The sequence below is a fragment of the Heloderma suspectum genome, chromosome 3 (assembly GCF_057233095.1).
Source record: "Heloderma suspectum isolate Gila_16-S chromosome 3, 16-S_ref, whole genome shotgun sequence".
NCBI classification, from domain to species: Eukaryota; Metazoa; Chordata; class Lepidosauria; order Squamata; family Helodermatidae; genus Heloderma; species Heloderma suspectum.
This window is the reverse complement of record NC_139460.1, coordinates 75,163,923-75,184,565: the sequence shown is the minus strand read 5'-3', so window position 1 is coordinate 75,184,565 and position 20,643 is coordinate 75,163,923. Positions and strand designations below refer to the sequence as shown.

Below are 20,643 nucleotides of genomic sequence, written 5' to 3'. Positions count from 1 at the left end.
ATAGGCATCCTGTGCAGTTCTTTAAATAAAGGTTATAGGTACCCCACTGAACATCCAGCCCCACATAGAGCTCATTAGAGTAGTCTAATCATGAGCTTACCAGTGCATGAACCACAGTGCCTACGCTATCCCTGTCCAGGAACAGGCATAGTTTCTGTACCAACCAAAGTTGGTAATTGGAGCTCCAGGCCACTGGGTGTCATCTGGGCCTCCAGTGACAAGGATGGACCCAGGAGCATCCCCAGACTACTTACCTGTTCCTTCAGAGGGAGTGCAACCCTGTCCAGAACACCTCAGTTCCTGTGCCTGGGAACTACTTACCCATAGGGTCTCTGTCTTATCAGAATTCAGATCCAATTTATTAGCCCATAACTGCATCCAGGCACTGGTTCAGAACATGCATGGCCTCTCCTAATTCAGATGTTACAGAGAAATAGAATTGGGTGTCATCACCCTAGTGATGAAACCTTCCCTCAAATGACAGCAGTAGTGAGTTTGTTGGTGAGCAATAAGGTGAATATAGAGCATTCCTATATGCTGTTGGAAGCCACATAGAGACCTGTGTGGTTTGGCCTAGTCAGCAGCTTTATAGTTAATGGAAAAGCCCTTTCACACAGGCTGGTGCTTTACAGCTTTCACCTTGGACCTATTCTGGCCAGGTGATGACATCACCCTGCTTGAGCAGAAATAGGTTTCGTTTCTCATGGGAAGCAAACCTAGCCCCCCTGCTTCTTCTGGGAAGTGGGAGAGGCGTTGCCTGTCAGCTCATGAGCTGGAGGGAGACACACATAAAATCCAATCTGCAGGCTTTGTTCTTTGGTCTTGCTTTGGGGGTGGCCGGTGGGGGGACATGGTCTACCAGCCTAGAGAACATTTATGGCCCTAGGAATGACCTCTCATCTATCGTGGGGTCCCAGATAGACACTCAGCTGTGACAGCTTCATTGGCTGATGAGAGGTGTGAGTTTTGTCTGGCTGATTTTCCTTCTGCATTCATTTTCTATCAATAAACTCTCATTCCTTTCACAAGTGGTCTAGTTTCATCTTGACAATCCAAAGGGTCTATATTGACTGGGCCCTAAGTAGGTCAGGCCTCCAGATCAGTACATTTGTCGACGAGGCTGGGATTACAAATTTGGACAGTCACTCTGGGTGAAGGAAGCGGCAGGGCCAGTGGCTCATAGGATCCCTGGATGGCTAGTGCATGGCATGTGGAATGCTGTGGCCCAAATGCTGAGTGGGGTTACTCCTCCCACACCCCAAGATGCAAATTTGATGGAGAAGGGACTTACCCCTGATGCCCTGGTGCAGTGCATACGTGCATTGGACATAGCCAAAGAGAAGAAATCTGAAGCTGCAGAGCTACAGTGGATTTTTCTGACTGCTGCAAGAAGAGGGCAGGGAGTGAAAATTGAAGCCAAGAGCCTGGCAATTTGTGGTGCCAAGATGATTCAGCCTGATTGGTACCCTGAAAAGTGGGGTGGGGATGTCTGGGAGTTTTCCTCGGAAGGAGAGTGGTCTGAGTGGGAGGACAAGGGCATGCCCAAAGACCCAGCTGTGCAAGCGCACCCTCTGACTGTATTGTTTGAATTTTGGAAGGAGCATGGCTTAGACAAGCGCAAGCCTGCAGCACAGGGGTGGGAAGCAACGCCAACTGCACCACCATAGCCAGATTGTGAAGAGAGGGAAGATGAGATCCTGATTCTACAGCCCACCAAGCTGTACTCTGACTGTACCCTGGCATCCCAACCAGGATAGGAATAGGGCTGGGCACCTGGGTAGGGTGAATGAAGACTGCTGCCTCAGATGATCCAAGATAGTTTTTGAACTGACTATCTGATTACATGAACTTTGGAGGCTATGGTGAAGGCATGATGACAAGTTGTGACTGTGCGAATTTTGGATTTTATTCAAGCCTCAGGACTAGTGAAGGAATACAGTGGACTATTGAAACAACATACCAAACTATTAACAACTGCCCATGACCTGAAGGGGTGGTTTAAAGTGCTTTGCCAAGAAGAATGTGAACTTAAAAGATGTCCTCATGGAAAGACAGATGTTCTTTAAGTGTATATGCACTGCTCCTAACCCTAATTTGCAATTAGGAGCCCCAAAATTAAGAGAAGAACCAGGATTGTGTGTGGGGCATTAAGTATAGATTTTTTACCTATGTCAGCCACCCAAAGAAGAGCGGGTGGTGGCAGATGGTGAGGGTAGAACATATTGAGTTGCTCCTCAAGGGGTGGGGATGCCACAATGTTAGGCAAAATGCATTAATGTGGATAATATGCTTAATATGCTTAGTAATCTTGTTTTTGTTCTGCTTTAGAGAAGTTTAAAGAATATATATTTGTATTTGTGCCATAGTTCTTGCCATGTGGGGGTGCGAGCTTTCTGCACCTACTAGTTATTGGATACCTGTCCCCTAAGTTAGCTGGACATATTGTTTTATGTGTCGCCCTGAAAATACACCAGCAGCAGCTTTTCCTGTGTAAAGATCAAGATGCAATAATTTGCAGTGTGATTGACTGTGGGGAGTTGGTGTGACTGAGAACTGTATTGTTATGTATTGGGTAATGTGTTTGAATATGTATTATAGCTTAGGCCTAACTTTGTATATTTACTAAGAAAAGATATTTGTGAATAGACAAGAACATGCAAGCTAGACTAAATAATTAGTGAGAGATGCTGAACGTGCTAGAGTGATAATGTTAGGATGGGAATAAGATTTTAAAATAGTTTAAGCATGTGTAAAATTTTATTGAAAGTTATGGATGGGATATATTTGTACCTTGTAGTTTGGCCTAGCCTGCAGCTTTATAGTTAATGAAAAAGCCCTTTCACACAGGCTGGTGCTTTACAGCTTTCACCTTGGACCTGTTCCGGCCAGCTGATGACGTCACCCTGCTTGAGCGGAAATAGGTTTCGTTTCCCATGGGAAGCAAACTTAGCCCCCCTGCTTCTTCTGAGAAGTGGGAGAGGCGTTGCCTGTCAGCTCATGAGCTGGAGGGAGACATCCATAAAAGCTAACCCGCAGGCTTTGTTCTTTGTTCTTCCACTGGGGGTGGGGGAGGGTGGAAATGGACTACTAGAGAACATTTGTGGCCCTAGGAACAACTCATCTATCGTGGGGTCCCAAATAGACACTCAGCTGTGACAGCTTCATTGGCTGATGAGAGGTGTAAGTTTTGTCTGACTTAATTTCCTTCTGCATTCGTTTTCTGTCAATAAACTCATTCCTTTCACAAGTGGCCTAGTTTCATCTTGGTAATCTAAAGGATCTATATTGACTGGGTCCTGAGTAGATCAGGCCTGCAGATCAATACAACAGCTCACAGAGGTTTCATATAGATGTTAAGCAACATTGGGGTCTATCTATCTATCTATCTAGTTTTTTTCTTTCTTTCTTTTTATTTTATTAATCGCCCATCTGGCTGGTCACCCAAATAGTGACCTGTGGTACCTACCCAGGGGGCAGAGGCACAATCACCCAGTGCTACTCTCTGGAACCAAGCCCATAAGTAAGAACCAAAACACCATAAAATTGTGCTCCCAAGTTACAGAGACAGTCCAGGAGGATAGTATGGTTAACGGTGTCAAAAACTGAAAAATCAACAAGTAACAGGGTTGCGTTCTCCCTCTCCTGAATAAGGCCATCCATCAGGGCAACCAAAGCTGATTCTGTCCTGAAACCAGGCCTGAACCCAAACTGGAATGGGTCAAAGTAATCAGTTTCATCCAAGAACACCTGCAGCTGAAATGCCACCACTCTCTCAAGTACCTTGGCCCCAAAAGGGGTATTATGACTGGGCAATCATTACTATAAATCTCTGTTTGCGGGGGGAGTTCTTCAGGAATGTTCACACTACCTCCTCCAAGGTAGCAGGGCCCACACTGTCTCACAATGATGTGTTTACCACTCCCCTGATCTAGCTTGAAGCAGCTAGCTTGAAGTAGTGTTGAGAGAGAATGTGGTGGGTTGCACAGATGCAAGTGTCTTGTCTGCATCTTCAGGCTTCAAAAACTGAAACTTATTCCACAAAACAGTACAAGACAATGTGCTGGATACCTCAAGACAATGTGCTGGATACTGAGACACTGTATCAGTAGTGGCATTCAAGTTGCATGAAGCTGCCTTGAGCGTCATTCTGGGAAAGATTGAAGGCAAAAGGAGAAGGGGACAGCAGAGGATGAGATGGCTAGATAGCATCACTGATGCAATGAATATGAACTTGAGCACATTCCGGGAGAGAGCGGAGGACAGGAAGGCCTGGCGTGCTATGGTCCATGGGGTCACAAAGAGTCGGACACGACTTAACGACTGAACAACAACGGGATATAAATTAAATAAAACTTGAGAACTTGGGAAAGTTCAGGTGGTTGATTGCTCAAAGACATGATGGAGGTGGCAAAGTAAGCCTCCTTTGCTACCTTCACTGTCACACAGTAGGTACAATTATGTGTTCTTACACATGTTCAGTCACCTTCACTTGTGTTCCAGCCATCTTCCAACCTGTTTCATTGTCCAGAGCACCCTGATAAACCAAGGAGCCATCTGAACTCAACAGTGTCAAAGAGAGCACTCAGGAGTCATTGTGTCAATGGACTGTCACACCTTGCCATTCCACAGAGCAACAAGGTCCTTGACAGAATCTCCAGCTTCTGGAAAATCCCCCAGAGCATTCAGGAATCTATTGGATTCTGTACATCTCTGGGGGGAGGACTGTCATAATGGTTCCCCCACCTCTGAAGGAAGGGACAGGCATTATGAGACCAACTTCACCAGGAAGTAGTCTGACCATGACAATGGGGTGATTTCCATCCCCAGTATCCAGACCACCCCCTCACACCCTGAGGTGAAGGCCAAATCAAGGGTATATAGTGTCAGGCCAATGACAAACTGAGAAATCCCCATGGTTGTGATGGAGGTCATGAAGTCCCTAGCCAGTCCTGTTGAGGCAGCCTCAGTGTAGATATTGAATACCCGCAGGACCAGAGTCCTAGGGTTCTCCAAAACTACAGCTGAGACCACTTCTTCAGACAGCTTGGTCAGGGAGGTCAATGGGCAGCTGGGGAGGGGGACGGTACAATAGCAGATCCTTTTGGCTTAACACAAGGTACAGGCCCTCATAGCTTGTGCCAGGGTGGAAGGGTTTCCTGGTGAGCAACATGGAACTTCTATGGATCATGGAGACTCCCACCCTCCAGCCTGGCCTGCTGTTGAACTGAATACCCAGGCAGGCAAAGCTGAGTTACCTACTTACTTACTTACTTACTTATTTATAAAGTTACCAGTGCATGAACTACTGTGGCTAGGTTATACCTGTCCAGGAAAGGCCATAGCTGGCAGATCAGCCGAAGCTGGCCCCAAGTACTCGGGGCCACTGAATCCAGATCTAGGAGTACTTCCAACCTACGCACCTGCTCCTTCAGGGGGAGTGCAACCCTGTCCAGGACAGGTCGCTTACCCAATTCCCAGACTTGGGAGCCACCAATCCACAGAGCTTTCGTCTTGTCGGGATTTAGCTTCAGTTTATTGGCCCTCATTCAGTGCATTACAGCCTCCAGGCACTGGTCCAGCACCTTTACCACCTCAGCCAACTCCAGTGACAAGGAGAAATAGAGCTGAGTATCAGGTGACACCCCATCCCAAAACTCCTAATGGCCTCACCCAATGGCTTCATATAGATGTTGAACAGCATTGGGGATAGAATAGAACCCTGTGGCACCCCACAGCTTAATATCCATGGGGTAGAACAGGAATCCCCCAATACCTCTGCAGGAATTGGTCCTGCAGGTAGGAGCGGAACTACTGTAGCACAGTGCCCCCAACTCCCATCCTGCAGAGTCGATCTAGTGAGACAGCATAATTAATGGTGTCAAAAGCCTCCGAGAGATCCAGGAAGATCAACAGGGTAGTACTTCCCCTGTCTTTCACCCGGAGTAGGCCTTCAGTCAGAGCAACCAAGGCTGTTTCAGTGCTGTGCCCTGGCCTGAAACCAGACTGAAATGGGTCCAGATAATCACTTTCTTCCAAGAACATCTGAAGCTGCCCAGCCACCACACGCTCAAGCACCTTGCCCCAAAAGATATTAGCAATGGGGCGATAGTTCTCACATACCTCTGGGTCCAAGGAGGTCCTATTCAGGAGAGGGTGCACTACAGCCTCTTTCAAGATGGCAGGCATCACCCCCTGACAGAGTGGAATATTTACTACCCACTGGACCCACCCAGCCAATCCACCCCTGCTAGATCATATTAGCCAAGCTGGGCATGGGTCAAGCTTACATGCGGTGAGACGGACTGATTCAAGTGTCTTGTCCACATCATCAGGCTGCAACAACTGAAACCGATCCCAGGAAACAACCAGATGGAACACCGGAAACCTCTCCAGACTCTGCGATAACTGTAGCATCAAGTTCTGAGTGAATATGAGAGACTTTCTCCTTGAAGTGCCTAGCAAATTTATTACAGCAAATGACCGAGGGTTCCAATCCCAATTTCTCTGAGCCCAAGCAAGATCCCAACAGGCTCTTCACCACTCAGTTCTGCTGGGTGACATTTTGAGGATGAGATGATAGACATGTAATAAGATTTTCTTGCCATCCTCACTGCCTCATAATAGGCACAATGAAGAGTCTTTGCTAATCTTCGATCATACTCACTCCGAGATCTGTGCCACCTGCACTCTAGCCGTCGTCCAGCCTGTTTCATTGTCCATAGAGCTTCTGTAAACCAAGGTGAATTACGGGCTCCACAGCATTGGAGTGGGCGCTTGGGAGCAATTGTATTGATGGCCCTTCCCATCTCACCATTCTATAGTGAGACCAAGGCCTCAACCGAATCTCCAGCCCTATCAGCTGGGAAATCCCCCAGAGCGTTCAGGAATCCATTGGATTCCATATGTCTCAGGGGGTGGACCATCTTAATCGGTCCCCCACCCCTGCAGGGAGGATCTACTACTGCCAAACCAAACTTCACAAGGAAATGATCTGACCATGACAATGGGGTTGTTGAAACCATCCCCAAAACCAGATCTAGAGTGCCCAGCTCACCTTTCCAGATCTCTGTAGTGCACACTAGGTCTGCTCCGTCATCCATTACCATACCATGGATGAGTTAGGTCTTATTATGGACCAATCTAGACAGCATTACAAAACTTACCATCAGAGTCAGCATCCAAATGACCCAGAAGCAAATGTAGCTCAACCTAGCCCTATAAAACCTCAGCATTGGGGCCTGCACTTCAATCTGAGCAAATCATCTAGTGAGACCAATCTCATCCTGTTTAATTTCTACACATCCAGCCTCTAGAGCCTGACTTGGCACCTGGTCCAACTCCTCATTAGCAGCCATCCTGAAACCTGGCTGCTTGCCTGCCTCAGACTGTACCCAGACTTTGATCGCCACCTGGCTGATGTCTTTCTCCCTCCTGACCTTTAAGTTCTGACCCTTCATTAGGTGGGATGCCAAATTCCAGCCAATCCTGTCCCCTTGCTCTCATCTTTCTCTTCCCTCAATTTCCAAGGATAAAAAAAAGCATTAGGGACCGCTCCTGGAGTGGATAGAAAACAGCAAGTACCACTTCGTCACAGCCAACAGCTGCCATATAATAATAGCTAAGAAGAGGGTAGTTTCCTCTATTCATGAATTAACATATACATTCGGAAAATAAATATGCTTTATACATCTTCTTGATGTTTGAATTTTTCAAACTGTATATGAGCATTCTTTTATATTCTCTAATCCCTTATAGAATGTTGTTCATAATAAATATCAGTTAGTTGCAAAAGGCACAGTATTAGATGTGAGTAGCAAACTCTGGCTAAGACTCAAACTAACATCTCGGACTAAAGCCAAAACCTAAAAGATTAGCAGGGAAATCCAAGCACAGTAATTCTAAGTAAATCCTTAACATTTCTTACATACATATTGGTTCTTTCTCTTTACCAGAATGAATTGGCATTACCTCATGGTCTAATACCTTCTTTCATTTCATATTTTCCCATGAATTTTAAAAGCAATTGTGTCAGATTTTTAAAGTGATTGTGTAATACCAAATGTTCATTCAGAATTAATCTGCCCTTTTTCTTGCACTTTGTAGTGGGTGACCCTTCTCTGTCTAGACAGAAGAGAAATGTCTGTATGTTTTGGGACCTTTTACCCATTTATCTTGAAAACATATCTGAAACTCACTGATGTAGGTTTTCCAGATATTTTAAACTGGAATATTTTCTGCTGCTCTAAATCAATAGAAGTCTTTTTTAGTGTCTGTTTGACTTACCTTTAATAAACAAAACTTTTGTCATGTTAATTTTCCATGGTGAATAGGCAGGTCCAACAGACTCCCTGCCCACCCTCCTAGCATGTTGATTTGTCAGCCAGGCTCTGATGAGTGAGACAAGACCAAGGCTTCCTCCCAAAGTGCCCTTTCCCCATTCCTGAATGAGCAGAAACTTGTCCCTGCATCTGCTGGGTGGTTGGAACTCCCGCTGCCCAACAGTTTCAGGACACATCTCCCTTCACTGATTCTGGGCTTAGGGGAATAGCAGAGGTTTGTGTCTGTCCCTGCAGGGTGGGTGGAGCTCCCAACTGCCCAACAGGTAGAGTCAGAGAAAGCTGGCATGCATCCACTCCTCACTGGTGCTGGGCTGGTGGGAGAAAGCATAGGTCCCTCACTTTGTGCTACATTTCAAAGATGCAGCATAAGATCAAGAATAAGACCTCATATCCTGGAAACCACCAAGGCTACCCAAAATTTGTTGACCTCTCTGTATAAATACCTGGAAAGTTTTTCTAATAGCCAAAATAGTTGAAATGAAATATTTAATTAAGGGGGGGAAATCAATAAAGCTCACTTATAGTACATGTCTACTTAGAAGTGCCATTGAGTTCAGTGAGGTAAATGTATATAGGATTGGGGTCTTAGTGTAGTTTAAATGTCATATTGAAATACATTGAAAGCTTTATGTTGAAATTATTTTTATAATTGTAAATATTTTAATATATGACAACCGAATAGCATACACTCCTCTTAGATTATTTAGATTTTAACAGGAGAATCAGGCACATTTACTCAGAAGAGTCATTTCAGTCAAGGGGATTACTGCCTAGTGAGTGCATTTAGGATTGCAACCTGGGGTGGAGTGGAGGAGAAAAAAGAAGGCACTGAAAACTATGAACATACTACTGTTTTTAGTAGAGTTATACATATAAAATATATGTGCTTCCTAGTGTCAGTCACCTGGAAAAAAAAATTAAATTACAAGTTTGATTTTAGATTTTACTAATGTTTTATCTATTCCAGTTACCCAGTTTAACTTGTATTGTGTTGTTCATTATGTTACTAATTAATTTATGAAACAGTACATTTCTAAAAATAGGGGGGGAAATCAACAGAAAAATATAGTGCTGGAAATTTTTCCACCCCACATCACTGATGTGATTATAATTAGTTCCTGTTTATCTTGGGTTTTCTTAAGGCTTTTTCTTTTATTTTCATATTTGGTTCTGCAAACAAGTTATGGCTCAGATGTTGTTGTTGTTGTTCAGTCGTTAAGTCGTGTCCGACTCTTCGTGACCCCATGGACCATAGCACGCCAGGCCTTCCTGTCCTCCGCTCTCTCCCGGAGTGTGCTCAAGTTCATATTCCTTGCATCAGTGATGCTACCTAGCCATCTCATACTCTGCCGTCCCCTTCTTCTTTTGCCTTCAGTCTTTCCCAGCATCAGGGTCTTTTCCAGGGAGTTTTCTCTTCTCATTAGGTAGCCAAAATATTTGAGCTTCAGCTTCAGTATCTGTCCTTCCAATGAGCACTCAGGGTTGATTTCCTTTAGGATGGACTGATTTGACCTCCTTGCAGTCCAGGGGACTCGTAAGAGTCTTCTCCAGCACCACAGTTCGAAAGCATCAATTCTTCAGCGTTCAGCCTTCCTTATAGTCCAGCTGTCACAGCCATACATTACTACTGGGAAAGCCATAGCTTTGATTATACAAACCTTTGTCGGTAAGGTGATGTCTCTGCTTCTTACTATGCTGTCTAGGTTTGCCACAGCTTTCCTCCCAAGGAGCAAGCGTCTTTTAATTTCATGGCTATAGTCACCGTCTGCGGTGATCTTGGAGCCCAAGAAAAGAAAATCTGTCACTGCTTCCATGTCTTCCCCTTCTATATGCCAGGAAGTGATGGGGCCAGATGCCATGATCTTAGTTTTTTTAATGTTGAGTTTCAAACCAGCTTTTGCACTCTCCTCTTTCACCCTCAACAAGAGGCTCTTGAGATCCTCTTCGCTTTCTGCCAGTAGGGTGGTATCGTCTGCGTATCTGAGGTTGTTGATAATTCTCTCAGCAATCTTAATTCCAACCTGTGATTCATCCAACCCGGCGTTTCTCATGATGTACTCTGCATATAAATTAAATTAGCAGGGCGACAATATACAGCTTTCGTACTCCTTTCCCAATTTTGAACCAATCGGTTGTTCCATGTCCAGTTCTTACTGTTGCTTCTTGACCCTCGTACAGGTTTCTCAGGAGACAGGTAAGGTGGTCTGGACATGTCTTCCCATCTCTTTAAGAATTTTCCACAGTTTGTTGTGATCCACACAATTAAAAGCTTTAGCGTAGTCAATGAAGCAGAAATAGACATTTTTCTGGAATTCTCTTGCTTTCTTCATGATCCAGCGAATGTTGGAGATTTGATCTCTAGTTCCTCTGCCTCTTCGAAACCCCGCTTGTACTTCCAGTAGTTCTCGGTTCACATGCTGCTGAAGCCTAGCTTGTAGGATTTTGAGCATCACCTTGCTGGCATGTGAAATGAGCGCAATTGTACGGTAGTTTGGACACTCTTTGGCATTGCCCTTCTTTGGAATTGGAATGTAAACTGACTTTTGCAGTCTTGTGGCCACCATTGAGTGTTCCAAATTTGTTGGCATATTGAGTGTAGCACTTTAACAGCATCATCTTTTAGGATTTTAAATAGCTCAGCTGGAATACTGTCATCTCCGCTAGCTTTGTTGTTAGTAATGCTTCCTAAGGCCCACTTGACTTCACTCTCGAGGATGTCCGGCTCAAGTTCAGTGATCGCACTATCATGGTTATCAGGGACATTGAGATCTTTCCTCCTCTGAATGGTTTAGTGGTTTTCCCTACGTTCTTCAATTTAAGCTGAAATTTTGTGATAAGAAGCTCATGATCTGAGCCACAGTCAGCTCCAGGTCTTGTTTTTACTGACTGTATAGAGCTTCTCCATCTTTGGCTGCGAAGGACATAATCAATCTGATTTCGATATTGACCATCTGGTGAACTCCATGTGTAGAGTCGCCTCTTGTGTTGTTGGAAAAGAGTGTTTGGTATGATCAGCGTGTTCTCTTGGCAAAACTCTATTAGCCTTTGTCCTGCTTCATTTTGTACACTAAGGCCACGCTTGCTTGTTATCCCGGTGATTTCTTGACTTCCTACTTTAGCATTCCAATCCCCTATGATGAAGAGGACATCTTTTTTTGGTGTTAGTTCTAGAAGGTGTTGTAGGTCTTCATAGAACCAATCAACCTCAGCTTCTTCGCCCTCAAATAAGCGATGCTTCTAGCATATACCACTTGGGTTTTCCAGGAATCTGCTTATGTTTCTGGGAAAGAAAAGGATAGTTCTTCTCCATGTCATCAGTTCTGTGGTCTTGTCAATCTTCTGTTTCTTAGAGCTTCAAAATACCATAGTTTTGCCTGGTATTTTAAACTTTTAAAAGTTTTATATATTGTGTTTTTTCAAGTAGTATTTTATGGTTTTAATTGTGAACTGCCCAGAGAGCCTCGGCTATTGGGCAGTATCAAAATGTAATAAATAAATTTTATACACACACACACTCACATACATATATGAGAGAGAGAGAGGAGATGCAAAGTTCTGTAAAAATACACAGTGCAGCAGAAATGTTTAAAGAAACCACTTTGGGTGATCTCTACTTTGGGAACTGAAAAGCACTGACCATTTTCTAGAAAGAAGTATGTACTGATATGTTTCTATCTCTTTCAGGGTACTTGACTGTTCTGTTGTTTTGTTCTTTTTTTTTTTGTCAAGAATCAAAATACCCCCTTTAAAACATGTGAATTGTAAATGGGGGGCATAAGGAATCCCAAGCACAAATCTTGTGAATCTTGTAATTGGGAGATTTTAAAAAATTGTTGAAACTAACCCTAAATAACAACATACTAAACTCATTTCCTAATCTTTTGGCCATAGTAATCTTTTGGCTGCCCTGCAGCTATGGGTGCTGAATGGAAGAAGAGCAATTATCAAAAGATCGCTCTTTGGCTGCAATGTCCGAATTCCCTAGGTGATGAGTGACTTTTCGCAAGAATGACTGTGATGTCTCTTGGTAGCTTGCATGCCACTGTCATGGCTTATGTCTTATTTCCTTTATTCAAGTGATAAACAATTCTAATATTATTTAAGGATCTGATAGAACTACATGTGACGACAGCAATCCAGTGTATTAACAAACTAAATATTTACTGACTGTAAATGCCCAGTTTTAAAATGGTATATTACAGCTGTATTACAGAATATTTCTTGGAAATTGGAAACTGATTTAAAACTGCTTACTAATCTATGACACCTGAACTGTGCAAACAGCACTTTAAAAATAAAGAATATAAACCATATTTTGAAAGCTGGAAGCAATATGAGCAAAAGGTACAATTTCGAAATGAAAGAATGAAAGGCAATCTTTACAATGTAATTCTGTTCATGATTACTTAAACCCTACTGTATTTTATTGGGGATTGCTCCTTAGCAAGTGTGATTAGGATTTAAGCCTCAGTGCATTACATTTATTCAGAAAATTGCTATAAAATATTTTTGTATTTGCATTGTCATTCCCATCTCTCAACCCATCCCATGAACATTTGAGGGGATAATCAAGCCATGAACATGCACAACACATTTTTTTACTGTTTTAGAGAGCTTCTGAATCTGCAACTTCCCCTCTCACATTCACCACCACCAGGAAACCCCAAACTGGATTTTAAATTAGTGTTGGGCAAATTTCTTCTGCTTATATTCTTGAAGGACTAATGTAACAGAATTAGGGAGCAATCCTTTGTCCCCGAGATAGCTTCTGGGAGACATAGGATAGTTCAGTTTCTGGATCTGAGGTCAGAGCCCTGGATTCGACCTCAGAACCAGGAAACTGCGCTCCCTGTGGCCTTGGAGCCAGTGCGGAGAGAACTGCACCAGCTACCTCTCTGTGCTCAGAATTTGGGGCACGGAGACGGGGGTGTTCTCGGGGGAGCAGAGGAGACTGGATCAGCAGCTGTATGAGATATCCTGTGGCCACCCCAGCCTCCTTCCCGCCCCCTCCCTGAAGCCTCCGCTAGACAGGTGAAATCACCTGTGAAACCACCCATCTAGCTTAAATGCAGAGGGGCAGGAGAAAGGCACCTCCCACTCTGCATTGGATACCCAGAGTAGATCCTATAGGTTTGCACCTTGAATGTGTTAAACATCTAATCGAGTGATGCAATTGGGAACATGGTATAGAGGCCTCAAACTTTTTCTTTCCAAAACTTGCAGTGAAGATGGTAAGTATGGGAAGCTAGAGGTGGAGACTCTGTTAGTTCCTAGACACTGCCCAAGACGGTAATTTCTTTAATTGCTGAAATGTAAAGGGACATTATTTAACTGTCATCTAGTGTTTTGAGTAAGAAGGGCTGTCAAGGAATGTTATAGAGGAAAAGAAAGTACAAGATTATAAGAGTGTTCAGGAGGATTCAGCTGGGCAAGAGACTGTATACACAGCTCTGGAACACATCTCTATTTCTATCTAAGTAAATTATTACTAGGCCACCTTTAAAAATAGAATCCTTAGAATTTATCCTAGATATGTGTTAATGTGTGTGATATGTGTACCAGTGTAGTGTAGTGGTGAGATATGTGTGATATGTGTATCAGTGTAGTGTAGTGGTGAGAGTGACGGACTGGGAGCTGGGAGATCCAGGTTCTAGTCCCCACTTGGCCATGGAAGCTCACTGGGTGACTTTGGGCCAGTCACAGACTCTCAGCCCAACCTACCTCACAGGGTTGTTGTTGTGAGGATACAACGGAGAGGAGGAGAATAATGTAAGCCGCCTTGAGTTCCTTGCAAGAGGAAAAAAGGCGGGATATAAATGCAATAATAATAATAATAATAATAATAACTACTTTGACTGATTTTTTTTCTTCTTACTTTGTAGGAATGAAGCATGCATAATATAATGAGAAAAGATTGAAGGGGAAAAAAAAGAAATCTTTGGTCTTGGAAGTTTATGGAAGAATATGAATATTTTTACTGTGGAACTGTGCTTTAAATAGTCTTTCTGGATCATCTTCATAAATGTATGCATATATTACAACAGAGATGGATAAAAATGGAACTTTCATTCTTCTACAATTACTTAATGGAGGAAACATCCAAGAACCATTGCACCTGTTTTGCATCCAGTTTTGTAGAAGGCTATCGACATTATAGAATGCTATAGAAGGCTTATGAAGCTGAATCTCAGATCACGTATAACAAACTAGACTTTAAAGTGAATAAAAAAGGAGGCTTTGTGGATACTTGTATTGAACATGACTCATGGAGAAGAGCTTGTCTCTGAGATGCACCAGGATTCCATTGTTCTAACTTACCTAGAGGGATTACTAATGCATCAAGCAGCAGGAGGTTCGGGTTCTGTGGTTGACAAAAAGCCTATTGAGCCTAGTACAGAGAATCAAAACTTCAAGGTTTCTGGAAACACATCTCCCAGCTGTCAGAGAGATGGTCCAGTTCCTAACACACTTACATATCGAAGTTCTGGCATGCTACATCACAAAAAGGCAAGGCTGTTACAGTCTTCTGAAGACTGGAATGCTGCAAAGAGAAGACGGTTGTCTGATTCTATTGTGGATTTAAATGGAAAAAAAGAAGCTTTGTTAGCTGGCATGGTTGAAAATGTGCCTAAAGGCAAACAGGATAGCACATTACTGGCCTCTTTGCTTCAGTCATTCAGCTCTAGGCTGCAGAGTGTTGCTTTGTCACAACAGATTAGGCAGAGCCTCAAAGAGCAAGGGTATTCCCTCAACCATGATTCTCTGCAAGTTGAAAAAGACTTAAGGTGCTATGGTGTTGCATCCAGTCACTTGAAGACTCTGTTGAAGAAGAGCAAAGCAAAAGACGAAAAGTTGGAGACCAGTCTGCCTGAGCTAACAACAAACTTGGTAAAAGATCAGTTTATGGAGTCTTCACATACAGGAAAGAGTGGTCCAAAGGTGATGAGTGAGTCATTGTCTTGTGCTGCAAGATTACAAGCTGTTGCAAGTATGGTGGAAAAAAGGTCTAGTCCTGCTACATCTCCTAAACCCAGTGTAGCTTGTAGTCAGCTAGCTTTGCTTCTTTCAAGTGAAGCACATTTGCAGCAATACTCCAGGGAACATGCTCTAAAAGCACAAAATGCAAATCAAATTGCAAGTGAGAGACTTGCTGCTATGGCAAGATTAAAAGAAAGTATTCCAAAAGATGCTGGCCATTTCAAACTGTCAGAAGGAATGGAAAGCCATCTGAATGGTCACATAAGATCTTCAACCAAATCAATAACCAATAAAAGCAATATGACACATTTTCAGAGTCCTATGGGCATAATTCATTCATCTCCCAAAAGCATAGGCTACAAAGCAACCATGGAAAAAAATCATTTGAAACCACCTACCAACAGTAGTTTACTTCTGCACCTCCTTAAAAATCACAATGCTACTAAGCAGACTAAGGGGTATGAACAGAATGAGCGAGCCAGTATTTTTGAGGAGAGTAGTACACCAACTACTGTTGATGAGTACTCTGACAACAATCCAAGTTTTACAGAAGATGACAGCAGTGATGATGAAAGTTCCCATTCTAATTGTCTTCCTATAGATTTATCTTTCAAACAGAAAACAAATACACCAGATTCTGGGCAGACAGCTTCTCTAGATAATTTAACCCAATCCTTGCTTCATAACTGGGAATCAAAAGTTCCATGTCTAGAAAGTATAGAAGAGAAAGATTCCTCTAAAACTGCAAAACTAAACCCACATCAGAAAGTAACTTTGCTTCAGTTATTACTCGGCCATAAAAATGAAGACAATATAGAGAAAATTACAGAAAGTGAAGGAACATTAGTTACAGCTGATGTGGCAAAGTTTAATTTACCCATGAGTAACAGAACTCCTGTGACAGACTGCTCTAGTACAAATCGAATGACTCCAATAAACACTCCCCCTTTGCTAACATGTACAAAAGGTGATTCACCCATCAACCTTTCACATCATTCTCCTTTATTGATCAAACATAATTCACCACCATACACTAGCATCATACATCCTGAGAGACTAATTAATCCAGCTTCTAAACATTTGATAGATCTTACAGTACACAAAGAACTTCAAGGAAATAAGCAGAACAGGAAAGAAACTGTACAAACATCTTCATCTTTTAGTGCAAGTAAACTACTGCAGAACTTAGCTCAATGTGGGATGCAGTCTTCCATGTCAATGGATGAGCAAAGGCAAATGGGCAAACAGATGATGACTCTAAATACAGAGAAACCATTAGGATTGATAGATGGGCTAAATAGCTCCCTGCTTACTAACACATCTGGTACACTTGAAGAAAACAAAATACTCAGTAATCAGATTCTTCCAGCAGAACAAAGATTTCCCAGTTCAGAAATCCAGAATCTGCTTGAAAGACGCACTGTCCTCCAACTGCTTCTGGGAACCTCCAATAAAGGTATGAGTGAAACAAAAGAGAGAATGCTTTCAAAGGAAGAGAGTTTACAAGACCCAACAGAAAAGGCTTTGAATGAACAAATATTAACTGTAAAAATAAAAGCTGAACCTTCTGAGGAATCAGATACCCTTCACAATCCAAATGCACAACAAATAAGGGAAAGCGTTAGTAAGAACTTGCATGGAATAGCTCATTCATTAGAGAGAAACACAGCCACATCTCCAGCATCAGAGGAATTTAAACCCAACCCACTTTCACCTCAAGACTTTTCTTTTTCAAAGAATGGCCTACTAAGTCGTTTGCTGAGACAGAATCAAGATAGCTACTCTGCAGACGACCTGGACAGGAGCCACAGAAATAATGAACGGACATTTGTGGAATCAAAAAGTCAGAGCACGGTCCCAAAGAAGAGGAAGCTGCATTCTGAGCCTTCAGAAGGTCCTTTAAAAATACTAAAAGGTAGCAAAGGTAATATATCTGATGTTGCAACCCATCATAAGTCTTCTGCAGATGCCTTGTATGGAACTGGGCCTACCCAGAAAGAACTGAAATTTAGCAGAACTGATCTTGAATTAAAATATTCTTCAGGCCATGGTTCAAATAATGAAAGTGAAAATAGGAGTTGGGCTAGAGAAAGCAAAGGATTTAATGTGTTGAAACAATTGCTTCTGTCAGAAAATTGTGAAAAAGACATGTCTCAGCATAGGAATAATTCAACAGTAACTGATGGCAAAAATAAAGGAAACAAAAATAATTTACCCAATAATAACAAAGCTGAATTCAGTGTTGCTTCGGTACATACAGTAGTGTTGAATCCTGGGCAGCAAAGCAATTGTTTGGATCACCGAACATTTCAGTATTCAGTTGCAATGAAGAGTCCTGCCAGTTCTCCCTTTGCCGAACATTTGGGAGGCACTGTATCATCGAAACCCGAATGTGACCAGTTTAGTATTTGCCATGTACCTAAGGAAAGAGGACCTATAAAGTGGGTCATCACAGATATGGACAAAAATGAACACGAGAGAGCCTCCCCAAGACTGACCAAAACAAATCCAATACTATATTACATGTTACAAAAGGGGGGGAGTTCTGTTAATATTCAGGAAGCACATGGCAAAGATGTTTGGAGTGATACATTTACAGAAAATTCATCAGCTGTCACATTCAAGAAAGAGTTGTCGCCTGTTGCAGAATGTAAAATACCATTTCATAATGTAAGAAATACATACAGTAGCCATTCAGGTAATAAGGTGTCCCTTCAACACAATGTGAATGGAGAAGTAAATGGACTCTTAGAAAAAGTGTTAACAATAAAAAAAGAACCAGAGTAAATTATAATCATATAAAGTGTTTACAGTCAGTTTGAAATCTTTCCTTTAAAAAAATAGTGTTGTATAAATCTAGCATGATTTGAGAAAAGCATGGTATAACTAAAACATGGTTTTGTTTGATGAACGTTTTGCTGATATTTAAAATACATATAGCTTTTCTTTATTTTTTATTTTTGGATTACAGAAAATTTGTCACAAGGTATCTATCTTCATGAGTTATTAATTATATAAATTTCCATGAGAAATCTGTGACTGGAGATACAGGCCTCTACTTTTCCTGGCATAGTTGCTTCTGCCACTACAGGCTTCCCACACTGGTCTGAGTATGTGTGAAATTTTATTCCATGTAATTCAGCTTCCTGATATGTTTCCATATCATGCAGGTGATGAACCACAGATCTCCCAAGGAGCATGTAATCATGGTGTTGTATCCAGTGTTAGAGTAGACCCATTGAAATTAATGGGACTAGACTAATGTTGGATACAACCTATGACAGGGAACTGAAGCACATAGGTGGAATTCTTTGCATATACCTGGGGTAGTGTAGGAACAACCACAGAAGCAGAAGCAACTATGGTGGGAAATGTAAAAGAGGATCTTATTTGAACTACTGGTATTAGCATGTCATGCAATGTAATATACAGCCTACGCTGGTGGCAAAGTATTTTGCACCATTTCATCCTGCTACGTGATATATTTGCCTTTCTGAAATTCTAAGTTTTGGGACAGTATAATTTTATGTTTTTAATACATCTATGGAATGTGAAGAATTTTTTTATAAATGGAATACGCAGACCAAGGCATTTGTTTATTGTACTTTTAATTCTCTTCAGTATTAACTAGAGAAATGTACCGAAATGAAACTTTTAGTGCTTCCAAATGGCTTTTTATTGTGTTTTGATATCTGGGAGAACCACAAAAAATATATATTACGTCTTTTCTCTAGTTGCATTTGAAAAATGCCTTCCCAAGACACTCAGCTGGAATAAATATAAAATCTGGTTTATGACTTTACTTTTTTTATTAAGATAGATTTAAAATGCTAGCATCCACTTTCACTTGTTTCTTCATTTACACTTAGTCAACTCATCCCATGAGATTAACACATGAAGAAAGTTGGGATTTTCCAGAACCAATGTTGAGTTGTGTATAAGAAAGAGAAAAATAGATGATTAATCTGTCACCTTGCTCTCTTTTCCCATCAGTTCATGCATGTGTACAATATGAGCGCTTCTAAAGTATGGAAAAGTATTCATGTTGCTGACATGTTGATGGAATGTGTAACAATATAATTTGGTTTGTGAATAGCTCATTAACTTTTACTATTCTGGAATTAAGGGGCTATTATAAATTGGAAGAGTGGAATGACAGTTTTAAAAATTAGAATGCATGAAACAAAACAAAACAAAATACATATTTCAATGTAGATATTAGTCAAGACATACTCCCAACACACACCAAAGAAAATGCTGAAGTCAACAAAAGAAACATTCCCCAATTTGAAAGCAAGCTTTCATTTAATTCACTACCCTGTTCATAAATGATTAGAGACCTGTGAGAAACCAGCCAAGAAAACATCACTATTATCAAAATTCTTTTTACCACCCTCAAAATTCTTAGAAATGATTTGTCTGAGTAGGATATTTTGAATTAGCCTTGAATTTTACTTTAGATAAATTTCTGTCTACTGCAATAACTTGAAGCATGTAGCATTCTAAATCAGGATATCAATGAGTAAAGTTGGACTCTAATTATTCAGAATTTGTGGTTAATCATAGATATAAAGTTTCTAACAGCTTTAACTTTTCTGTATAATTTCCTGTGGTTTTCTTAAAAAATACTGTATGCAACAACAAAACTTTATTGCAACCCAATCCAGAATAGTTGAAGTCTTCCATTGGATTTGAAGGGACTTTTATCAGTATTTTAGGAACAACAGACAAGTTCAGTGCAGCTCATCTCACTGAGTGATTTTAACTATGATGAAAACATGTGTAGTACTGCTGACTGGATAAAGATTTTATATACAAGAGGCTATGTTTTTTCAATCAGATGCTGTTTTAACTTCCATCATGAGCCTGGCTTGAGTTGTAAAAGTATATTCTTTAGGCTGCAACTCTATACCCATTTACCTGGGGAAAAGCCCCATCAGATTAAGTGGGACTTACTTTTGAGCAGACATGTATAGGTTTGCGCTGTAAAAGTATTTTATTTCGTCTTGTAGCATTTAGATGTAGGCAGGAAGAATTCAAATATCACACATTCAGACTATTAATAGTTATGTTTTAGATCATTGTTAATGGAGTTGAATCTTCTTCTTTTGCCTCAATCATTGTTAGAGGAGGTGATATCTCTTCTGTCTATTAAATTTGTGTACAGATATTGCATCATCATCATCACCATCATTATTATTGAAATAATGCGTGTGTATTGTTGTGAACCAGAGCCTATGTGGACTAACAGACTTGGAGGAAATACCAAGACTTGGGGGAAAATAGTTACTCAAAAGGCCCTAGTTATGTCTTTAGATAAAGAAAC

At 41.5% G+C, this 20,643-nt stretch overlaps 1 protein-coding gene across 2 annotated transcripts in view; it reads left to right on the top strand.

Moving 5' to 3' along the window:
* Positions 1-19,931, top strand: part of NRIP1 (nuclear receptor interacting protein 1) — a 147,419-nt gene extending 127,488 nt beyond the window's left edge. For both annotated transcript variants that reach the window (XM_084843513.1, XM_084843514.1), the window contains exon 4: positions 14,222-19,931. In XM_084843513.1, coding sequence (XP_084699639.1) covers positions 14,598-18,104 — 3,507 coding nt within the window. In that variant the 5' untranslated portion in view covers positions 14,222-14,597 and the 3' untranslated portion in view covers positions 18,105-19,931. The remainder of the gene's footprint in view (positions 1-14,221) is intronic.
* The last annotated feature ends 712 nt before the right edge of the window (positions 19,932-20,643 follow it).